General features: G+C 38.7%; 1 protein-coding gene across 5 annotated transcripts; it reads right to left on the bottom strand.

The window, feature by feature from the left end:
* Positions 1-833: 833 nt before the first annotated feature.
* On the bottom strand, positions 834-23,381 carry LOC137160125 (scaffold attachment factor B1-like). 5 transcript variants are annotated; one of them, XM_067558571.1, is made up of 21 exons: positions 22,882-23,347; positions 22,016-22,103; positions 19,724-19,788; positions 19,358-19,636; positions 18,161-18,223; positions 17,165-17,192; positions 15,745-16,243; positions 15,281-15,327; positions 14,367-14,467; positions 12,295-12,444; positions 12,088-12,188; positions 10,416-10,552; positions 9,107-9,198; positions 8,408-8,544; positions 6,681-6,974; positions 4,247-4,384; positions 3,197-3,236; positions 2,599-2,720; positions 1,674-1,786; positions 1,424-1,490; positions 834-1,178 (listed from the first exon to the last, which is right to left on the bottom strand). In XM_067558571.1, the coding sequence occupies exons 1-21, from the start codon at positions 23,233-23,235 to the stop codon at positions 1,052-1,054; spliced, it is 3,042 nt and encodes a 1,013-aa protein (XP_067414672.1). In that variant the 5' UTR covers positions 23,236-23,347; the 3' UTR covers positions 834-1,051. The 5 variants fall into 5 exon arrangements, 4 of the variants coding, with proteins under 4 accessions (XP_067414672.1, XP_067414678.1, XP_067414696.1 ...); XM_067558577.1 differs by having other exon boundaries at positions 19,430-19,636; positions 22,882-23,344; XM_067558595.1 differs by having other exon boundaries at positions 16,054-16,243; positions 22,882-23,342.
* Positions 23,382-23,461: the final 80 nt, after the last annotated feature.

The following is a 23,461-nucleotide window of genomic DNA, read 5'->3' on the forward strand; positions in this document are numbered from 1 at the left end:
CCAGGCTGGTGTGAAATGATCTGAGCAACGGGGCTTTCCACCCAACCCCAGGAACACTATTCTGCAGGGTGTCAGCACTGGCTGGATGAAATTCACTGGTGTGCAAAGCAACCTGCTCAAGTCCTAGACACCACCTAAGTATGCCTTGAGGGCTCAAGGGGATGCAAGGACCAGCTTTTCAAAAAATGTCACCCACTTCAAAAAGCTGGTCCCGAGTCACACCACAAGCAGCCCATTTCTGAAATACTGGCCATTATTTAGCAGAGATCTTTTGAAATGCTGGTCCCGACTCAGCGTAGCCAACTCTTCCTAGATTTGGTGTGTTTTTCTTAAAGCCCTACTTCCTGGAATCTCTGGTGGAGGTTCTCATGTACCCATGTAAGTGTGGTTTTGACTAATAATTTTTCATCTAAAAATTCCTAGCCAGCTCTACGGGTGACTGATTAGAATGGATGGGGCTGATTTATAAACCCAGATACCAACCTCTCATTCAGATGTGGGCAAAGTTCCAATCCAGAGCTGGCCTGTTTCTGCAGAGAAATGAAAACTACAGGATCTGAACACACCTGGACTACGTGCTGTCTCAGATGCACACCTGAAATTTATTATTTAGGCTCCTCTCTGCCCCTACAAGGTTGATTCAGCTAACTTTGCTATCTCAGCAAGAATTAGAGTCCAAGATAAGAGTCCTGTATCCTTGGGCTTGCAGAGGAATGGTTGCTTTGCAGTGGAGGGAAGTGACCCCAAACTTCATAGGTTTAAGTAAATTCACTTTTTATTATACTTTTCTTGTGATATAGTATGGCCAAAGACCATGAAAACAAAGAAGAGCATTAGCTGTAAACTAATTTTATTATTTATGAAAAATGGAATGTTTCATTAACAGAAACTTGAGTGGTGTTTGAACAAGAACACATTTATTACAAAAGAACAAACAAATGAGATCATATAGTTTTCAATTACAATATGGCAGCAGATTTTTAATTACATGAATTTAAGGTGACCCTGGATCCACTGTCGCCATCTTGCTTTCAGAGAAAGTTAAAATTTTTCAGTAGCGGCGGGTGAAGCGGGGATCATTGGGTCTGTTTGCTCTGTCCTGGTCCGCAAATGCTCCTTGCACTCCACTAGCCTGAATCACCTGGCTCTGGTTTCCACTTTGCATGAAGCCTCCACGCCTAGGAACAAAGTCAAACTTTAAAAAATGTGTCTGAATCTTCATTGCAATTTTGAATTTGTAACATTGCTGTGATGTTGGAGTATTTGCATTTCTTGAATGATTTGTATTCTTGAAATGAAATCCGCCAGATAAAAATCACAGAAACATTACTTAACTGATTCAATTACAACAAGCATGTACATGTGATTTAGAGGAAAGAAAGTGAAGGAAAAGGACCAAAAATCCTTGACAAAGCTTCCTTACCCTGACATTCCTCCTCGATTCATCACATGGCCTGGTCCTGACTGACCAGGCATGCTTCTATCACCACCTATAAGAAAGGGAAAAACATTTAAAAATTCCCATTTTTAAAACGCAACATCTTATTCCCAGAATTTTGCGTGCTTTCTTTGTAATGCTGTAAAAGTTCAGTATGAGTTTTAACTATCACTAAAAGTTCAACAGCAGGAATTCATAGAAAAACTACAATCACACCATTAAGCAGCAAGTGTACCTTGCCATCTCTCATGATCCCGTCCCATCACTCCTCCATCCACACTGCCCTGCCATGAACGATCTTGATGCCCCTCTAACTTTCGACCATGATCTCCCCAGTCACGTCCATCTCTTAAAAAAAAAAATAATGAAAGAAAATCTTCTAGGTGTGTCCCTTATCACTTTGATAGCGTAAGGTGAAGCCAAATATAATACCCTCTACATAAACTTATTACAATCATTTACCAAGCTATATCTATGCAAATCTTACATTTACAGTGGATAAACCCTAATCAGAAACTTGCTAAACAATCTTCCCAACATCATCGGAAACTGGCTTTTCTTAATTGATCTACAGACAAAATCAGTTAATATCACAAACATACTGCAACACTCAATTCTTACTGAAGCTACTAATGGAGTAACATCACTTCAGCCAAGTGTAGGTGTATATTTTATATATAAAACAATTTATTCCAAGTCTGGATGGATGGTTTAAAAAGAAACATCTGGGATTTCAGATTAGTCCCATCTCAGGTTTTCCACTAGATTCTAGTTTGCTTTCTATTAATACAACCTCAGATCCAGACCACCAGCCCTAAATTAGTCCCTTTTCAAAGAATTTCTGGAGCATGAAAGAACTGGATCTCATCCCTAGAAGAGGAAGCCCTTACAAGAGAACCATGATCACACTGGCAGAGCAGCTTGCACAGCAGCTCTTTACTCACTACAGAGCTTCATTCTCTTCATGCACAAGGGAGCTACATACACAATCTTTGCACACCCAGGAGAGAACAGATCCTCGATGAAACTATCTAGAGAGAGGATTTACACTTGTAAAACTGATTCCCACTATGAGCCTTTAGAAAATTCATTTGACGTTTTAAAAGAGCATAATCATTTTGAGCACTGGTGAATGACTGTCCTCATTTACACAAACTAACCGGGACTGTGGAGGTATCCCTCTTCCTTCACTCATTCTTCTATCAGACCCATAGCCACCCCAACTGTCCCGTGAGTCCCGCGAGTGACGTTCTGGTCCACCATGGCGCTCATCTGGATAATGCTGAAAGATGAAAGGCACAAAGGAATGCCGTAATCAGACTCTCAAATTGGTAAGCGCTGTTTAACAGAATTTAGCCAGTGCCGCAATCTATCAAGTCACCAGAGCACTTTTGACAGCAAGATTCCCATACAGCCTCTCTACAACTGTCATTTACCGATAATGCATTTGACATCAATAATCAGAACACACTTCCTCTTCACCAACCAGCCCCAAAAAGAATCCATATGGTAACTCTGATCATTAGACCTGTTTTTTCCTAATCTATGAAAACTACCTTAGTTAGCAACTGATTTATGGGTTGCATATTCAGTGTAGGAAATCGGTTGTTTATTAAACGACTGTTGTGTTTCATGCCAGTGGCAGCTGCATGTAAGCAGCAAGTGACATAAGCCCTCTCCATTCTAGGAGCCTTCCAAATGAAAGGTACACTATCTAAATGTACATTTTTATCAAGCAAGTGTTTAAACTTAACCCACCTGCCCATCTCGATCTGCCACTACCCTTGAAACTTCTCTCCTGCAGGGGGAGGGGAAAAAAAAGAAATTCAGTAACAATGGATATATCTTTCAGTTAAATTGTACTGTGGTTTCCAAGAAGTAATCTCCATTAAAATTTGGTATTTGTTACACTGCAAAGTATGGAAATAGTAATACTTATTTTATTAGAAATACAATATTCAGATTAGAGAAACTGGTTTACTAAAGCAAACACATACCAGGGCACCAAAATTATATGTGCCAATGCAACACAAGTGGCAGTATCACTGACATGTGCCAAAGCACCTGAGGCAACAGCTCTGTATCAGACCTGACAGAAAGGAAGGTGCTGGGACCAAGAAAGGATACACAGTAAACATCACAAACATGAGGAGCTAGAGAAATGATCAAAGTGGCGCAGCTCCTGCAAAGAGCTCCTTTGTCACTTGCAGTAAAAAAACAAAAAGCCAGCTAGCAGGAGTAGCTGGAAAACAACATGTTTACCTTTTTTGTGGGTGGGGAAGGGACAGACAGGGCATGGAGAGTATACAAGTATACAACAGCCAGTAAGTAGCCTGGCTCAGCTCTATCCTCGTATCAACGCCTTCAATGGTTTAAAAAAAAAAAAAAAAAAAAAAGCAAAGCCAGTTCCATTACTCTTGTGACAAGGAGCCAGGAATCAGGAATGATCATCTTATACAGATGTTATTCAGATTTTCTAGAAGTTCTAGATTTCCGCACGCCTCTTTGTGGGATAGTACAGAAAGTGGTTTTCCTTGTGGTGCTTATTTCCATGCCTTACATAAGTTCATTAAATTCTTCAGTTGCACATTGGCAAACAAAATTGTTTCAAGGTCTGACAATATTTTCAGAAGTAATATACACAAACTTGCAAATAGCAGGTACACATATAGCCATAAGAACAAAGAAGTTCATATACCTACTTTTTTTACACTATTTTAAAGCAAATAGTAAACCCAATACAGTACTATATATGTTGTCTTTTCTTAACTTCAGCTAACAAAAGACAAAAATAAACACATTACAAACCTATCCACAGAATGATCTTGGTATCGGCCCCGGTCCCTGTGATCAAAGTCATGGAAGCGATCTTGTCGGCTAAAATGAGAATGGTATCTATCATCCATCGCCATTCGCTTTGCCTCTGGCCAGTAGGAGTCATCTCGTCTGTAAGAAAATGCACATTTCATACAATGTGAAGCAATAATTTTTCCATCTTGCTCTTTCTAAACCAAGTCTCATTTCAAACAACCTACGGGTTAAGCTGAACATTCAATAGTTATATTTTTGATATGATCATTAAAATTCCTGAAGTGCCAAACTGACTTCTCATTTCCATTTCAGGAAAAAAAGTTAATTGCATCAATACTGCACACACCTGAATCACAGTATATGTTGAAATGAGAGTAGAAAGACTGACATTTATGTTTTATGATTCAAGACCACAATTTCTACAGTCCCTCCTCTTCCTCCCCATGAGAGTCCTACTGTCTCCAGGAGTCAAAGGAATAACTGAGTGCTGTCAAATAGTAGTATATATATCGCAGCACCAGCTTCCAATTGGCTATTTTTTATTTCTGCAGTGAAACTGGACTCAAGACTAGGTGATTGAGGGCGAAATTCATCCTGCTGTAACTCTACTTCACTGGAATTAAACCAGGGGTGAATCTGTCCCCAAATGCCTAGATTTCAGGTATGTGATAAAAAAATAAGACATGAGTCTGCTTTCAGAGCACTTTAAATTCAGGCAATTCACTCAGATATTCCTATCAGCCTCAGCCCTCCCAGACAAACAAACAGACACACGCTGCAAAGGTGAAGTGATATCTATCAGCCACATTTGAGAACACGGTCTGTGGCTGATCTGTCAAATATCAATATTGTTCAGGACACCTGGTTAAGAATTAATTTGGAATTAACACAGTATACTATCATGTTAACTCATGTTCTAAAATCTTAGTGCTCAAAACACACTAACAATATATTTTAAACTCACTGGGCACTTAGCTAGCTATGTAAATTGATGTTTATTGTGAATACTTGCTTCAGAAATAGACAAAGTGAAAAGCTGGCAAGGTACAAGTGATTAAAATACTTCTTGCCTTACATGTAAGGTACTGTGTAAAATCAAGATTTCAAGGAACAAACAGAAATCATGAAATTAGCCCAATGCCATAGTTTTTCCAAACAGGTGAGAGGTGGGGAGGAGGGGGAGAGGGAGGGAGGAGAGATTCAGCTGCTTGTGAGCGGGTTAGCTTCTTGACCAGCCGAATGGCAGCAGGAAGGGACAGCACTGACAATGCACAATTAAGAGCCCCAACTCAGCCTGCCACACAGCTGCTCTCAGCAGATCCGGGGGAGATACCACAGGACAGGCTGGCATGGGGCTCAGAATGGAATCATCCGCTTGGAGCATGGGTGGGAGGGGATCCTGTCCTGGTAAGTGGGAGTGGGGGGATGGATCCTGGTTTTACCCTGATCTAGGGCCCTGCACACAGAGTTTCAGGTCCTGGCCAGCCAGTGATGCAATATCTACCCGGGCCTGTGGGGGGCCAATGAGGGATGGGGTTCTTGATTGCTGTGCATTAACACTGCCCCCCTCTCCCCAACCACCAGGAAGCAGCAGTGGCAGGCAAGCCTGGGCCAGAGTTGGACATGAAGACAGCCAGGCCTCGATCAAGCCATCCGGTGAGACACTCCCACCCCAACTACCACCCACCCTACTCCCCAGGATCCAACTGACCTACTGCCTCCCCACCCGGGATGGGATCAGCCCCTTAACCCTCCAGGAGCAGGTCACATCTCAACAGGGAGGCAGAAGCAGAGATGGCTGTTTCTGCCTCCTGCAGTTGGAAAAATAGCAGCACTTCAGGGGGGAACTTGGCAGCCAGGTTTATCCAGTGAAATCCAAACACTTACAATTCATTTACTCTGAATTTGTTTGTTTTTTAAAAAACAATATTCTCAGGTCCTTACCTAGAAAGCAGCAGCTTTAATGCCAACGACCAAGATACTCCCACCATTCTACAGATCGAGGTAGATAAAAGGTAGCTTCAAAATATGAGGAGAGAAAAGAACTCCTCCTCAAGAATCTTAATTTTAATTTTTGTAGCAGCGCTTAAGACCCCATGATAACGGATGCCTTAGAGATGTATACAATACATAATTTGCTGTAGCTGTTTGACTAACATTGTGTTTTGTAATCTACTTTGGACGGGCATTTACTGCTTTTTGAGTTTATTAATACACATCTGTGTGTTTTGCTGATTGTGCTTCTTTAAAAACATCAAATGAACTAGAACAAAGTAAACAAAGCAAGCTAGAATCAGTGGTGGTGCTCAGAAGTTTAGCATCTGTTCTAATAAGAGTTCTTAGTAATTGCATAAAAACATCACTGATTACAGTCTTAAACATCCTGCTGTAAACACGCTCTACAATTTGGAATCTTACTGCAATCCCTTACCTTCCATCAGTGTCATACGGTCTTCTAATTGCCGATCGCCGCTCTTGCTCATAGCGCAGCTGTTCTTGTTGACGACGCAACTCTTCTCTTTCTCGCTGTATGCGATCCTGTTCCCTCCTCCTTTCTTGCTCTATGTGCATCCTCTCTCTCTCCAACCTCTCCCTTTCCAAACGCTCTCTGTCAAGCCGCTGCCTTTGAAATTCAAGTCGGTCGCGCTCTCTCTGGAGCCTCTGCCTTTCATCCCGTTCATGAATGGCTTGTATACGCTGCTCCCGTTCTCGTCGCTCTCGTTCTCTGTAAAATGGAGGTAGAGGTTTGTTGGTTTTAAAGAGTGCACCTTCAAGTGAACTATTTTTTGAAGGCTTCTTAGATCTTCTCCCACAACCCAGCTGACACTGATATTTTCTACTAAACAAAAATCACAGCCACTTAAAATAGTTTAAAAAAAAACCCAACAATATACACACAGTGAGACAAGAAGCAAGAATTTTGTAGTGATGACACCCCTTTCTTAGAAAGCAGTTTTGAAAATGCCTTCCCTTAAGGCAAAGAGTTCTATGTCCCTCTTTACATGCTTCTGGACAAAATGGTAGCAGGCACACAATTCCATGATAGAAGGGAGAGAGTAATTTCACTCTCTCTTCAGAGTGAAAGTTCAGTATAAGCAAAGTTAAAACAAAGGTATATTAGTAAAGTTAAATGCAAAACTTGAAAATACTTAAGTGTTACTGAATAACGAGTAAAGATTCTGCTTATGTGCAAAAGATTTACTGCAGAATCCATTAAAGCTTATGCAATAGATAGCACTAGAAAAATATAAACCCAGAACAAAGGAGAAAGATACAGGAGACTAAACTTTGAAGTTGACTATAACTACACATGAGGTGATAATTCCAATACTAAACTGTCATTTTGATAACAGTGTCAAGAGAACACAGTGTCATCACAGGATAATGATCTCTTGCTACTACATAAATGCAGAGATTTTCAAAGCAGGATAAATGATCCTGTGACGTTTCTATGGCAATTCGTCCCTTGCATAGCAATAAGGGTAAAAAGTGATATAAAACATTCCAGTTTTGCTCTGCTAGTAAGGAAGGAATACATTTAATTTGTCTCTATTACACCAAATGATTCATGTTGGTGCATTAGGGACAGGTCTCTGCATTCTAAATACTGAATACACAATATAGTACCCACTACACCTAAATAAATTTGTTAAACCACTATGAATCACAAGACCACTATGAATCACAAAGCCATAAAAGTCATGGTTTGTGCAAACAGTCTGTGATCAGAACAAGGAGCCAAATGTGAATTGTTTGAATGAATAGTTTGATCAGTTTTAGTGACATATTTATACATTTCCATGCTTTAACAGTCATCACGTTCCATATTTGAGTTAGATTAAGCCCTCTAAGCAGAAACCCTTTTCTTATTTATTTTGTAAGCCACCACATACATTTACACTACCAAAAACAACAGCCATACTGAAGGATGAAACTGTCTATGCTTCAGTGTCCGGAATCAGATTTAAATGCCATTCACTAATGAAGATGCTGCTGTGAATGTAATCTGATGATTACTACTAAGAAATATTATCCCTGATACTAAACACTGACAGCTGTTGAAAACATTGGGTAACAATGAGAGGAAAAGAGTCTCATATATGCTACTCTGAAAGAACATGATCCTTCTGAGAAAAGAAGTGATGACACTAAACTCACCGGCGTCTCTCTGTTTCTCTGATTTCTCGTTCTCTCTGTCTCTGTCGCTCACGCTCTCGCTGTTCTTTGATTTTATCAAATGACAAAATCTCTTGTTTCTCTTTGCTCTCTGACTTGCGATCCTGGCTCTTAGTACTCTGTGTTTAATCAAAGTAATACATGAACCAGAATACAAGTGTTTTGGTTACATTTCCAGAGACCAGATAAAATAAATGCCCACAAACAAGACCACTATTATCCCCACATCCTTACCAGAGGGACAAATAATGGTTGGCACTTTGCAGGTGAACTAGAAGGAAGAGAGGCCTAGGAGTCCCTGCTTATAATCACATAGGAAGCACCAATAATTTGGCTGCAATTTTGGGGGACTGAGTCTGCTAGCTAGTTCTGTTTCCAGTGCAATACAAACCATACCATTTTAAAGGTGTAGTAACAGTCACTGCTCCCCACACTACACATCTGAAGCAGCATGAGGTCTTAACGCCCTTGTTACAGCAACTGTCCTATAGTAGCAGTGATGAAAGCTATAGCACAGACAGGGCATTAGCATTTACTGCTAGTGTCATATTATTAGCCAAATCCCCTTATTTACAAAAAAACAACCAATTTTCAAAATGCAAGTCAGATACTCTGCAATGTACTAGGAAAGTTGCTTTAAATCTATTTTCAGAATAAGTTTTCCATTGAAGTTGTACTTACTCTCTCTTTCGATGTAGTAGAAGTTTTCACACTAATAACTGGTTCTCCTTTGGATTTATCCATTACTACTGTCCTTTCAATTCCTCGACTTCCTATATGAACAGAAAAAACAAAGATTATTATATAATGAATATAACAAATTGTGGCAAGAACAATCTAGCTTAGACGCTTTTTATAAATATTACAACCACAGAACTGCATTCATAGGGGTTTTTTGAGGTGAAGGGCTGGGGATTAAATTTTTTTAGACTGAATATGAAATTTACATCAAAGGAGTAGTAGTAAAATTAGCACTTCAGAATGCTTATTTATGTTAATTTAGAAAAATAAAAAATAATGGGAGATTACAGTAAGACTTCTCATGTTATTTGAAGAGGATAAAGATTCAAACTAGTGAATTTAAATCCACTCTTGTACCTTAAAATACAGTCTTTTTCACACAAGTATAACACAAACTAAATTTCTCACTCATGAACCGCAACAGATACGTATCAATAAAACTTTAGACTATGTTTCCTTCCTACTTATAACCAGAGGTAAGAGTTTCACAGATAATAAAAAAATGCAAAAAAGCATACATTTTTATTCTTTCCACAAATTTTGCAGTTTTATAAATCTAAACTTTTATGATCTAAATCAAGTTGTTGCTGCCCTGTTTAGAGTCTCACAGAGAAACAGCATAATACTGTATGCATTAGCTTTAACCATTCAACGTAATGGTATATTAAATTCCAGTGATCTGTTGGAATACCGTCTGCACCTGAATATAATAAATATTCTAAATTGCAATGACTTAAGTAGAATAATAAAAATTTATTTAAATTAGCTAGGTCTTCATAATTAAAATGTGTTTTATACTACATGAGTTTTTTATTATGTAAAAATATACTTTGTTCTAAATAGAAAAATCCTTGGAAAAACCTAAACAATGTAATCAAATTTTCAAATATTTTGAAGGACTCTAAATTGCCACAAATATTTAGATTACAGGTTTAAATTCCAAAAAGTCAACAGTTCTCAAATAGTTCCCTATTTGTACTCCTTTTTAAAACACCGGGTACTGAATATTATGATCTCCCATCTCATTGGCTGCAGCAAGGAGCCTGCACCAGTCTTGTAGCCCTGCGGAAATGCACTCTGCCTGGGTCCTTAGGCAGCGGCTCCCTTCTGCAGCCAGCAGGAGGGGAGCCGCAGGCCACTCTAAAAGCCTCCGCAGGCCACTTTTGGCCCCCAGGCCACAGGTTGGGAACCACTAGTCCATATCAACCATGTCTGTAATATAATTCTCTACTTAGATAGTATACATTACCAGATTTGCTAGTCCTAGAGCGATCAGAAGATGTAGTTTTCAGTTCATCTTTATCCTTTCCTTCTTTTTCATCTTTCTCTGTTTTTTTAGCATCATCTTTTTTATCTGTCTTCTCATCTTTTTTAATACTGACAGACCTATAGATAAATTGAGCTTTAATAGTACAGTACATAGGAACACAGTTATCGATACAAATCCACTTCTGTGCAAATGACAAAAGACATCCAAAAACTGAAATTGAATAACTTTTTTACAATTTGCCAAATCCTGAATGCAACATACAGTTGTACACATTTTCCTTAATTTAGCTGACTGAATATGAAAGCTAGAAAGATCCAAAAAGAGTTTCACACACTCTTTGCCATTTAAAAACAGAACAAAATATATGAAACAATCATGATAATCATGGTGTAGTCTATGCTGGTTTACATAAAAATGAACTGGATCAGGAAATACCAGTAGATAGCCCAAAAGAATCTGGCCAAGTCCTATGCTACAAACTGGACTAAGTGACTATGAAAGGAAAAGTCACACTATGCAGTGCTTTACTGCCATTGAGGATTCTAGGTCACCTTATTTGTCTCTCGCATTCAACATACAAACCCAGCACTTCTCATAACATCCCAGAAGACTCTAATTATCTCTATCTAGTATCCCCGAAGGGCCAGAACAATATTGAACGGGAAGAATCATTGGGATATTGAACATATCAGCTCCAGATGAGTTACTGCAAGCAGTACTGAACTGTCACATTCTAGAAATACAGGATTTCCCAAGGCTGGTCAGACCTAAGGAAGGGAATGATCACTACTTGAGGATCAGGAATCTGCCGTAACTTCATTTGCAGGCCTAAGGTACTGAAATAAAGCTTGCACCACTTTAAAAGAGAAAGCAGATCTAGGATTTGGAAACAGAAACATGAACTGCATCAATCTAAGCAAGGCCAGGTGTACCCTAGAAACTTCTGCTAATATAAAGTCAGTGTGACTTTTATGACATTTTAATAGTGGCAAAAGCCCTAGTGCAGACAATTGTACCAGCAAGAGTACCTTTGCAAGTCTAACTTACTTAATTTGAGGAACTAGTATGAGCTACACAGGCAAAAGCACATTTCTGATAAAAGGTGCATCTACACTAGGAGGAATTGACAACCTAGTTATACCAGCAAACCTTTTCTAATGTAGGTTAAAACATGAGAGACCTTTCCTGACTCTAAAGAGATACCAGACATGGATCTTATAAGACTGACTTGATGCACAAAAGCTAAAAGTTAACGGTATCACTAAGAGCAAATTGTATAACTTTAAGAAAGAAATGTGCGCACCAAGGTGACAAGACAGCTTTGACACCCTAAAAGCAAATGAAGAGTGCTGAACTAATGCAGGTACGAAAGTTTGTCATATGCATAAAGGGCAACCTATGAACTTTCAAAGACAGAAAGTAACTACAGGTTATAACCTCTTGATATTTCCAAATATAGGATCCATGTGCAGTGCAATAAAAATGCCTATTCTTCCTTGATATCAATCAATACTTCAGGTGCAGCATGAAACAAAGAAGCATGTTCTGGTATTTTAAACAGTAATATCAATAAAACTAAATGTTGTGAAACTATTTTTTGGTCTTTCACCGTTACATCTCTCAAATAGTTTAAAAAAAAATCCAACTTTACTTTTCAGACTTGGAATCTGTAGAATGGTGCCTGTCTTTCTCCTTCCTCACTTCACTTTCTTTTTTGTCTGAAGGTTTTTTCCCAGCTGGTTCATTTTTTGCCTGGAATTATAATTGATTATATTTTGGCAAACACAAGTCTGAGGTCATTAATATATGTACTCTGATATTTTTATTAAGTTATCCATCTTGGAAAACCACCACTTACTTTTTCTACAGAGATCATTTTCCCATGTAATTCTGTTCTGTGGAGGTGACCAATACATTTGGTGGCTTCTTCAGATGTAGACATTGTAACAAAACCGTAACAGCGAGCCCCTGGACTGCGAGCATTAGTCACCACTTTTGCACCAACCACCTTTAAGAAATGGTATTTTTTATTATTGTTTTTGCACCATCTTCAACCATATAGTCTCATACATTTAAGACAGACTTCAAGGTCAGACAGGACCCATCATGATCATCTAATCTGACCTCCTGCACATTGATGGCCACAAAACCTCACCCATCCACTCCTGTAAGAGACCCCTGGCCTCTGGCTGAGTTACTGAAGTCCTCAAATTTTGATTTAAAGACTTCAAGTTACAAAGAATCCAACATTTACAAATTAAATGATCTGTCTACCAGGTACACAAAATAAAATGCACAGCCAGCAATACTACATATACTAGGAACATTGGTTTTGCACCATTCCACTGGAACCCATTTTCATTATTTATTGTTTGTATTATCATAACACCTGGAAGCCCCATACATGGGCCAGGACGCCCAATGTGCCAGGTGCTGTACAAACAGAACAAAGACAGTCCCTGCCCCAAAGAGCTTACAGCACTAAGAAACCATCTGACTTCAGCTGTCTGGAGATTTTGATAATGGCATCAAGGTTACATTTTGGGACAGAGATGTACCCAAATTGGCCAATAGTATTCCAAAAATGTTGTGCTGAGAAGTACTAAGTGAAGTATAAATACGAACAGTATTTCCATATATGCCAATGGCAGTGCCAACACTACTGAAAAGACCAGAGTTTAAAATTCTAGAGCAGATTCTAGTACTGCTGAAATAAGCAATCTTACACTGGAGTTTCCATCCCAACAGTATCAAAATTAATACAAAAAAACGTAGTGCAACTACAGTCATGTGCACAAAAACACTACTTCAGTTTGGGTCGTGTGATACGGTAACTGCAAAATGAACATCCTTTCTGCAGCACTGGGCAATACCGATGCAATGCCTTAACATAACTATTAGTATGAGATGGTTAATATACTTTGGTTTAATGATCTAAAAATAGAGAAGGCATAAATCTCCACATGAACATAACCAACTTCTTTATTTAATCCCGTAACACAATGCAGAATTTACATACATCTCAAAATACATATGCAGTTAACTTCTACTTTCACTGGAACATTTATAAGCATGTTCAGCAACTCGAAGACGACCACAAGAGTTCTGCAGCACTTTAAAGCACTATAGCAGTGCAGCTTCAGCGTTTAAGTGTAGACATAGCCTTCAACTGCCCCTCATGTAGCAGTGGAGCCAAGAAGCCCACCACCTGGCCTTTCAGGGCATCCTGGTTAATTTTTTTCTATAAACAGGAAAGCCATTTGGGGTTGGGGGCAGAAGAGACTACCTGCTGTTCCAGATTCCACTTCCTCGCTGGCACTAAAAAGCTACAGGAGGCACTTTGCTGTCACTCACTGGGTTTCTCATAGTAGCAACTGAGAAAGGGTGACCCTAAGCCAATACGGTTTGAGACAGCATTAGTTTCCAGTGGGATAACTAGGAGGTGAAGCAGTAACTATGATGTGAAGGGTGACAGATCCCTAGCTCTACCACGCCTGTATTCAAAGAGGCATGCCATCTCTCCTGGGTACCCTCTGAAGAGGGGACAATCAAAGCAATCATTACATTACTTTATCTGACATTTCTGAGAATTTTCTGATAGAGTACTGTACTCTCAGGGGAGATTTTCAAAAGGCATAAAGGGTGGGCAATGTGAGCTGGGCTCTTGGCTAACTCCTAATTCTGATTTTGAAAATCTGACCCTCAATAACTAGCAATTCTATATTTGAGCAACTTAGCCTGCCAAGCCATACAACCAGTTCACTCCCATTTTCCTGTTAAAGTTATTCACAAATAGCCAGAAGATAATAATGAACATGTTGAAATAAATTCTATGCAAACAATAGCTAGATTTTAAGTCACCATTTAAATTTGATTCATTTAAATAAAAAAATTGCATTTAATTTAAAAGCACTGTATAAAACCACATACCTTTCCATATTTGCTGAAAAGGTTCTTCAAATCGGTAGCTCTGGTAGAGGAGGAAAGTCCACTAACCCACAAATTTCTACCAGAACTGCTACTTGTACGACCTAATTAAAAAATAAATCACTACTGTATCAGAAAAATGTTTCGGTGAAAAGCAGTTGTCTTAGAAACTCCATTTCCTGTAGTCACAGACCATTTTAAATCTTAAAAATGGTGAGCACTTTTAAATACATGAAGTTTAACTTTTGCCGTTTGAAATGCTATTTGTTTTGATATGCAGAACACCAGAAGCACAAGAAATTTTCATTTACCTACAGCCTGATTCAACTAGACAATGGAGACTTGAACTCCTTTGAAGAGTGTCACAAAAGCTATAAATCTACTCATGAAGTATTAGATAAAATTTCTAAAAGCCTTGCCTTTGTTTTAGCCAAAAAGCAAGAAGTTTTTACAGACTTACATTAAATAGAAATGAATAGTATTGTGAAAGATACCACCTTGTGTTAGTAACTTTAAATGGAATCAAAGTTAGCCATGCACTAAAAGCTAACCATGATTATCATAAAGCTTATGGCTTCATTCCACTGACAGTCTTGACTAGAAATGAGCAGAAGCTACATTAAAGTAGGAAGCAACTTTTTATAGCTAGAATTATATTTTCAAAGATGCATGCCAGTTTTACAAACACTTACGCATTTAATTAATTTTACTACTGCGAGTAGTCCCATTGACTTCAATAGGACTACACAGCAATAAAGTTAAGCATATGCCTAAGTGATTGTAGGATCAGGGCAGTTCAATTGCATAATTTTGCATCCTCAATCTTTGGATCTTTACTGATTTTGATGGACGTGGAAGTAAGAGTAAGATTTAGCTTTATAACATTTTTCCAAATCAGTCTTATTTTTACAACGTACCTTTCTCATCTTTTGACACCATCTTTGTGTCTGCATCCTCAATAGAGCTAAAGACAAAAAACAGTGTTATTCAACCACAAATAAGAAAAATGAAATTAACTCTTACTTATGTGTGCTAGAATTCAATACCTACCAGAAAATTAGTTGTGAAACAAAAGACACCTTTGCAAACTTTTTCAAATCTGATAAGGTATGTGGGAAGTCAGATGTTTAAACAGACAATTAATTCTGTTTGCCAGAAGATAAAAATTAGGAAGAATTTAAGGAAACAACCTTTGAAGGTTGAGGAAAAGAAGGAAATCAAACCATCAGTTAAAAATTGCACAAGAAGAAATAAAAGATTCTTTAGGAATAAACTACAATTTCATCAGTCTTGCTGGCCAATTGAAGGAAACAGCTTATTTGTATCACTTAATGACCAATGAAAAAGATAGCATCTGGTCTAAAACTGAGAAAAAACAAACCTCTTTTTCTGATCACCGCCCTCATTGGTAGAGGACTCTTTAGTAGCAGATGATTCTTCAGAATTAGCTTTGTCTTCTGATTTCTTGGCATCTTCATTACTATCTTTGGTTTCAAGACCTGCGTCTTGATCCGCTGTTTCCTCACTAGAGGCTTCCAGACCTTGTGATGGTTTGCTACTCTGATCACTTAGGTTTTCTACTACTAAAGATTCAGAGTCCATTTTCTCATCATCTATTGTCTGTTCACTTGTCTCCCCTTTTGCTACAACTAAATGCCTTACTTCCTTCCTTGAAATAGCTTGTGCTGACCTGCTGTCCAAATCTAATCCATCTTCCTCCGACTGACTGGCAGCAAGAGCGTCCTCTTCCTCTGATAGCTTTTTGCCTGGCACCACGTTACTTGCTTCCTGTGCATATGGCTGCTCCACTTCGGAAGTTTCTTCTTTAAGTGGTTCAGATTTACAAGTTTCCCCCAAAATGTCGAGTATTTTCTCATTTTCTACGGATTTAACAGGAATAGAATGGCACAAGATTTAATCACCAGGGAAATAAAGCAATCACAAATGTGGAACTGGCATGGCTGCCACACTAACACCAAGAGAAGTTCTAAGCTACACAGAGATTGGAAAACCCTAATGTACACAGTATTAAAAGTTCTAAACTATGTGCAGTTTAACAAACTATTATATTAAAGCCTGAAAGCTACAGGGAAGAAAAATGCCCCATAAACTTAACACAAAACCTTCTCTCAGGTCCTTGACAGTCTTCATGAAGTTGAATTCTAGATCTTCCTAATTTAGCTTCCAAAGTCCAAGATGCTTAACTGACTGCATCAATTCTTTGACAGTTCAATTCCCAAATTTCTGTGAAATTCTTTTAGCAGAACAGTCCAACATGAAAACCGGAACATCTTCTGACGGTGCATGAGTATGTTTGCAGTCCAGAAAAGTGAACAGTATCTGTATGAAATTTCCATGCAGAAACTCTGTCTTCCTTCTTCTGAAATCCAGGCACTTTTTAATTTTAGTTCCCTATTACACCATTACCCTACCTGCATTCCTCCACTCAAAATTACAGAGTTAATGTACAGTGTGATATCACAAGATCTGTTTTATGTGCAGAACCTTCAAGTTTTAAGGTTTAGATTAATTAACACACTTAAAGAGGCTTTAAAGCCACCACTTCATCACACTGAACATACTTCTCAAATAACAGAGATGACACTATCACAGATCTGGTGATATGATTGGGTTTCCAATCTCTATGATCCTTGAATGAGCTGGACTGTGCACCATTAGAATAATGCACACTATAGTAATGCAGTTAAATAAAACAAAATTAGGGTACAAGAGGAATTTGGTGCAAGAGTGAAACCATTTCAAAGCCTATCTTTTTATTTTCTTCCCCCCCAAAACAGTACCTGGCTCCAAAGGTAGTTCTGTAATTTCCTATAAGGGAAAAAAAATATATTAAAAAACACTATGCTATGTAAACATGCTGAGCTTGGCTAAAATTATTTACAAAAGAGAATACGGGGGAAAATTATGGGGGAAAATTACTGTAAGTTTTATTAACTCTTATAAACCTTGAATAAATTAGATTTTAAAACTTCCTTAAAACAATTTTTAGAGTAGATTTTAACATAAATGCATTATAATTTCCACTGATGAAATATAAATACAAAAAACTTCAAGACTACTTTAAATTAGATACATGCTAAGTGTTTTTGTGGGCATTCAAAGCATATTACACTACTAAGGCCATGTCCATCATACAAAGAATGGGGGAAAAAGAAATCATAATAGCGCTATTAGTCGGCTGAAGTATACTGTACTGTTCACTGTAGCACCTTTAAAATACAGGCAAACAGATCAGCAGATAACAGTTTTATAAATATATGTGCCTAGTGATGCTAAAATATGATATGAGAGACACCATTTTCTCAAAACTATGCAACTATTATGAATTTGATTTGCCGACATACAAGTAATCTAAAACTCCTGTTGAAGTCAATAGGAGCTGTGGATCCTCAAGACTACTGAAAACCAGACCCCATGTTTCAGTAAATTTATGTCTCACCCATTTATGGCAACGAATGTATACAAAAGTTTGATGGGTATATGAAATATAACCAAGTACATGACAGTTATATTTTGACAGTAAATTATTTTGAAACAAAGCATAAAAAGGTTAAATTCTTCCAGTCGCCAGCCAAATTCAACATAGGGAAAGGCACATAATTTTGTTACTATGTGTAATATGATAACAATGAATCACAAAAACAAATACTAATTCTTCTGAGTATAAAAATTAAGTATTTGTATTTCTCCACCCAGAAACTAAGGGGTTTTTAAAGTTGTTTCTATAGTATGTCATTACTGACATGAAATTCAAGATTTTAAAAAGGAGAATTTACCTTCACTATAATTAAATCAGATGAAGCAGCATCTAAACTGTTTCCAGTGTCCTCACTTTCAGCCTAAAAGAAAAAATAGGAAAAATGTCACTCCATACATTAGATTCATCACGTCTTTATTGATAATGAAACCTGAATAAGAAATTGTAAAGTTGACAAAATATTTTATCTGATAGTTTGCAGATAATTGCTATTAAGCAAATATTTGATAGCATTCAACAGTGCAACAAAGGTGAAAAATGGTTACGGATGACTGCATTTAAAAATAAAAAAAGAAAGATGGGCAGGCAATGAGCTCTCTCTCTCTCTCTCTGCCTCCAGGCTCTGCTTGCCTACTTTAAGTCTGAGCTTTTTAAAAAAAAACAAAGACTTTCAATGTTAACAGAAAATTCCATATGGCATTTTTCTTATTGACTCTCAATCACAACTTCTAAACAACGAGCTGATCTATTTAAATATTGCCTGGAAAAATCTCAGACTTCATTAGTTTTACCTTAACAATATAATCAAACCTGAATTATTTAACTACTTTCTTAGTTATTTCTGCTGTTTCTAAATGAAACAAAAGCAGTTCTCTGGATCCCCATAACCTTTGGAGACAATGCATGTCAGAGGCCGGGCAATAATAACTGTTTTTCATTGAGCCACTGTATGTTTCAAGTGAATATTAAATTGTAGACTAATAAGAAAGTTTATCTTCAAACGATAAATGGACAATAATGGAACAGTAGTCCATTACCAGATAAGCACAAAAAGCCAGCATGAAAATATTCCAAATGCCAGACTGACTGGAAGTCCCAAAACTAACAAGAAGTTTAAAATACATTGAATCATCTAGAAGCAACATATTGTGCAATTATGAAGGAAATCGACTAAAGCATTTGGATCACTCTCACTGACCGCAAAAACAAAGGAAAAATGAGAAAATGGGAATGTAAATTGAAGGCAAAATTGAGAATTCAAAGGTTTATTAAAAGCGATGCTTTCTAGATTACTACTGTGGGTAGCAATATGATGCATGGAAACAAAACCTAAATATGTTTTAAAATCAAGAATGTTATTTCCACAAACACAGAAAGAAATCAATGGTCATAAAAATTTAGATCCCCAAATTCTTTCTGCTATTATTTAGATAATGGTGAACTATTTAATTTGAAAAAAAAAAATTCTGATTCCACACATGTAAGAGATCCATACCATCGCTACTGGTATTTCTCTTGATTCTTCTTTAATTTCTGAAAATTGTGGAGATGCCTCCAAGTTACCTACAGCATATTCTGTAGGTTGATCTGGAAGTTCTTTCATTTCTGCATCAGCATTTTCTTTACTATCAGACAGTGAGTCAAGAATATTATCAGCATTGTAATCCTCTCCGCAATCTACAGCACTGCCATTATCTATTTCAGCTTCATCTAACACACTAATATCCATCATGTCAATATCCTGCAAGTTATCCAAACTTGCTTCAATATCCTCCTGTAAAAAGAAAAAAAGTATATATAATAGTCATTGTGACTTGAATGCAACACTATTATTTTTTACCTCAAATGTGGTTTCACATACCTGCCCATCTCCAGAATCCTCCTCCAGTCCATTATCTTCAACTCCCTCTTCCTCTAGTCTGCGCCCTAGTAACATTGTGATTATTAGAATGATGAATATAAACATTACTATTTTTCAGATTATACATCTTCCTAGAATATGTATTAAATCCAGTTTCTTACAGAAAGCTACATTATATATTTTCAACAGTTCTATAACTCTGAACATCACATTTCTGTAAAGGACAATAAAAACGTTGAATGTTCAACAAAACATAAGTTGTATAAGATTAAGCTAGAAGTATCCTTAAACTATTAACTCTGAGTGATTCTAGTGCTTCAGTATCTCAAAGACCATTAATTTTCTCTTTTCAAACGTTTATTATTGTAATGATCTGTCTAAAAGTCTTACAACATCAGGTATTCAGAAGTTTGATCCAGAACATTAGAAATAACATTCATTACTAAAACAACACACTTCAGTTCTAGGTTTGATCAACAGAGAACTCATGAAAACAGACCCAAACAATTTCTCATGCATTTACAAGTGTATTTTCCTCAAAGAATATAAGCACAGTAGAACAAGAAAGGGAGAGAGGTTTTAGAAATAGCCCTTCTACAAAGAGAAACATTTCAGCTTGAACATTTTCATCCTATTAACATACTGAAATGTTGAAATCATGTTTAGGTATTTTCTGGGAAGGGAAAAATGACACAAAATTTACAAGTGAATTTAATGCCACCCAATGTTAAAAGTGACTAATAGCATTAATCTGAGCCAGGCATAGTAATGTTAGGTGAGCATTGTGCATTATCATCTAGAGATCCACCTCTAAAATACTTCAAAGCTTTTAATATTTTTTATTAGGCATTTAAGTGGAAGTTTTATAAAATCACTGTTATACACAATTCTAGTATTAAAGCAGATCCTACCTTTAATCTGCCAATTTACAAAAGTTAGTTTTTTTAATGTGGTAGTACCACCTACCCCCTCATTTCAGAAGTAGAGAAATTTCTTTCAAACACAGCATAAGATGACTCCTGACCATTAGAAACTTAATGGCTTGTTTTTGTTCAAGTGAAATATGGTATTCTGTAATTATAAATACCACCTGAAGCAAGTTTTCCAGATAAATTGGAAATTAAGGGTAACCCTGATAGCCCTTTAACTACAGCAATGCAAATGCATCATTGTTATAAACTCTAGAGAAGGTTTTAAAATTATAAGGAACTATAAATCTGGAATCTGAAGCTTTAACTTGAAGTACTAAATTTATTTCTTCATGTGTAGCACACCTATTAAATTACTTTCTCTTCTGCCTTGGAGAACAGGGCTCTACCAGAATATACTGAATTAAGTTTCATCTGGAATCAATTTATTTTATATTTAAAAGTTTGTGTTTGATGTTTGTACTATTTGTCCTACAACTGTAAGAAACTCCCTTTGAGATTTCACCTTCCATCACACAAATACTCTTCTATAATTTTCATGTAGCTGGTTGTCGGCTCCAAATGTTAACAGGAATGGGAAAAATTTCTTGATGCAAATAAATGTAATCAATATATATGAGCTCCCTCAAGTTATCACACCAAATGAGAGGCGCATTCTAATTTTAACATTTTGGTTAGATGTTGAAATCCTAACCTTTCACCTCAAGAGGCTTGTGCTTAAATTCTGACTTTGGTCATAAGTGTAAATTAATTTGGTTGTCTCATCCTGTTCCACATTCTTCCACAACCTGACAGGGCAAGCAACCTCTCCTCAAAATGGCTCACTGCCAAATCAACCTTCTACAAAGATAAAACATGATACCTAGAAACAGTTACTAGATTTGATAAATTTTCCACTGCCTTGGCAATTGGAGTCAATCCTTTCTCAACTTGTCTTTCAGGGAATTTTGATTAGCAATACAACAAGCTTTGTTTAGGACTATTCCCAGATTTATGCACGGTTCTGGGATTAATATTTCACAAAACATGCAATTCACTTATGATGCACTTGGTATCATACTGCTGACTGACTGAAATCCAGTAACATAAGTAGGGAAGAGGCTCAGTAACACAGCTGAAGGTGAGATTGAGCTGCACTGGCCTAAACCATACATTTGATCTTACAGTGCTCCTGTTTGTGCTATAGCTGGCTCAACCAAATACTATTAATCGCAAATTCAGAAATTCTATAAATTCACTCACAGTGCCAAAATTAAGCCACAAATATTTTTCATATGGAAAGCAGGGAAAGAAAGAAGGGAAGCTAGAGTCTGCTTTTTAGGTGCAGGACCCAAAATAAAATCCTCTCTCAACTCCCTTGTACCTTTGCTGCTTCTCTTTGGTGTTTTCTTGATGGTTATCTCTGACACCATTGGAATTTCATCAGGATTTCCCCCTTCATCCTCAATAGCCTATTGGAAAAAGATATAAAGCCACTATTTATTTACAGAAGAACACTGTTGGTCTTGGGCATTAAACACACCACAGGGAAAAATGCGGCTACTGGAACCTTACATTCTTAATTCAACAAAGCCAGTTTGGTTATGCAATAAAAGTGGGACCTAATGAAGGTGAAATGTCAAAATGCTCAGGCACTGCTAAGAGAGCAAAATATGTGAAGCGCTTTCTAGAATCAACACCCCACTTCCTTCTCACCCAGCCGCCCGCCTATTGCCCCACGTGGTCGGATGAATGACAGTGTCTCAGTTTCAAGGAAGAAGTTGAAAATGACAGCCGTGGATGGTATTTTGACAGTGGAGCCACACTATCCCCATGACAGACCAGGCTGTTGCACACCCAGCTCCCGTGTTACCGAACGTCTGCACCGCACAAACGTCCTCTGACTGTGTGCAGAGGAGTGGACAAGGCACCCGAGGCCTAAGCCAGCATGAAAAGGGTCTGGGTGTCGCTGCTAGAGGAGCCCCATGCGAGGCTCCCCCGCTGTCATGGGACGGGAGAGCAGTGCCACGAGGGCGCCTGGGGCGCGGGAGCACGTGACGCGCAGCGAACGCTCCAGTCCACGCGCCGCAGGAACCCGCTCGCGCCGGGCCCGGTGGAGTCACGTGATTCCTCTCGCTCACCCGCTTGCCGCCATTTTCTCACCAATGACTCCCGCGCCACGAGCCCGGGCGAGTGCACCTCGGCCCGGGCAACCACCCCCTCTTCCCCCGTTCTGCCCCCTTCCCTCACCTTCCTGAGGCGCTCCATCAGGACGCTCTTGTTGCCGCCGCTGTCCAGATTGCGGCGCTTGAGCTCGGCCCTCAGGTCGATCACCCGCAGCTCGCTCAGCCGCCGGGTCTCGGGCTCCGAGCCGGGTGGAACCGCCCCGCCCAGAGGCGCAGATTCGCCTAGCCCGGCCGCTGACTGACCCTCCGCCATAACGCCGCTGCTCCGGCTCTCACGCACGCGGAACGACAGGACAGAGTAAAAAACAGCAAGAGGCGCGCGCGCGCGATCCTCCCAGCACAAACAAAATGGTGGCCACGAAGCCGACCGACAGACTCGCGCAGGCGCACTAAGGACAGAAGAGAGGCTATAGGGCATGAGAGGTACGCGCAAGCGCCTGAGAGTCTTGAGTGCACAGTGAAAGAGCTCTGGTGGGCTTAGCGCAGGCGCCTAAGCCTCTTTAGGGCCGCAGTAAGCCGCATGCGCAGTCAGCACGCACGGTTAGGGGGTATGTGCTACAATCAGAGCCGCCCTTCTCTCTTGCAGCGCGTCGTGCGCCTGCGCGCACGCCGCAACCCAGTCCCAGCCAGTTCTAGCTCCAGCC

Source organism: Emydura macquarii, unplaced genomic scaffold (assembly GCF_026122565.2).
Source record: "Emydura macquarii macquarii isolate MOO-44397 ecotype Brisbane River unplaced genomic scaffold, CSIRO-AGI_Emac_v2 contig_306, whole genome shotgun sequence".
In the NCBI taxonomy this organism is placed as follows: domain Eukaryota; kingdom Metazoa; phylum Chordata; order Testudines; family Chelidae; genus Emydura; species Emydura macquarii.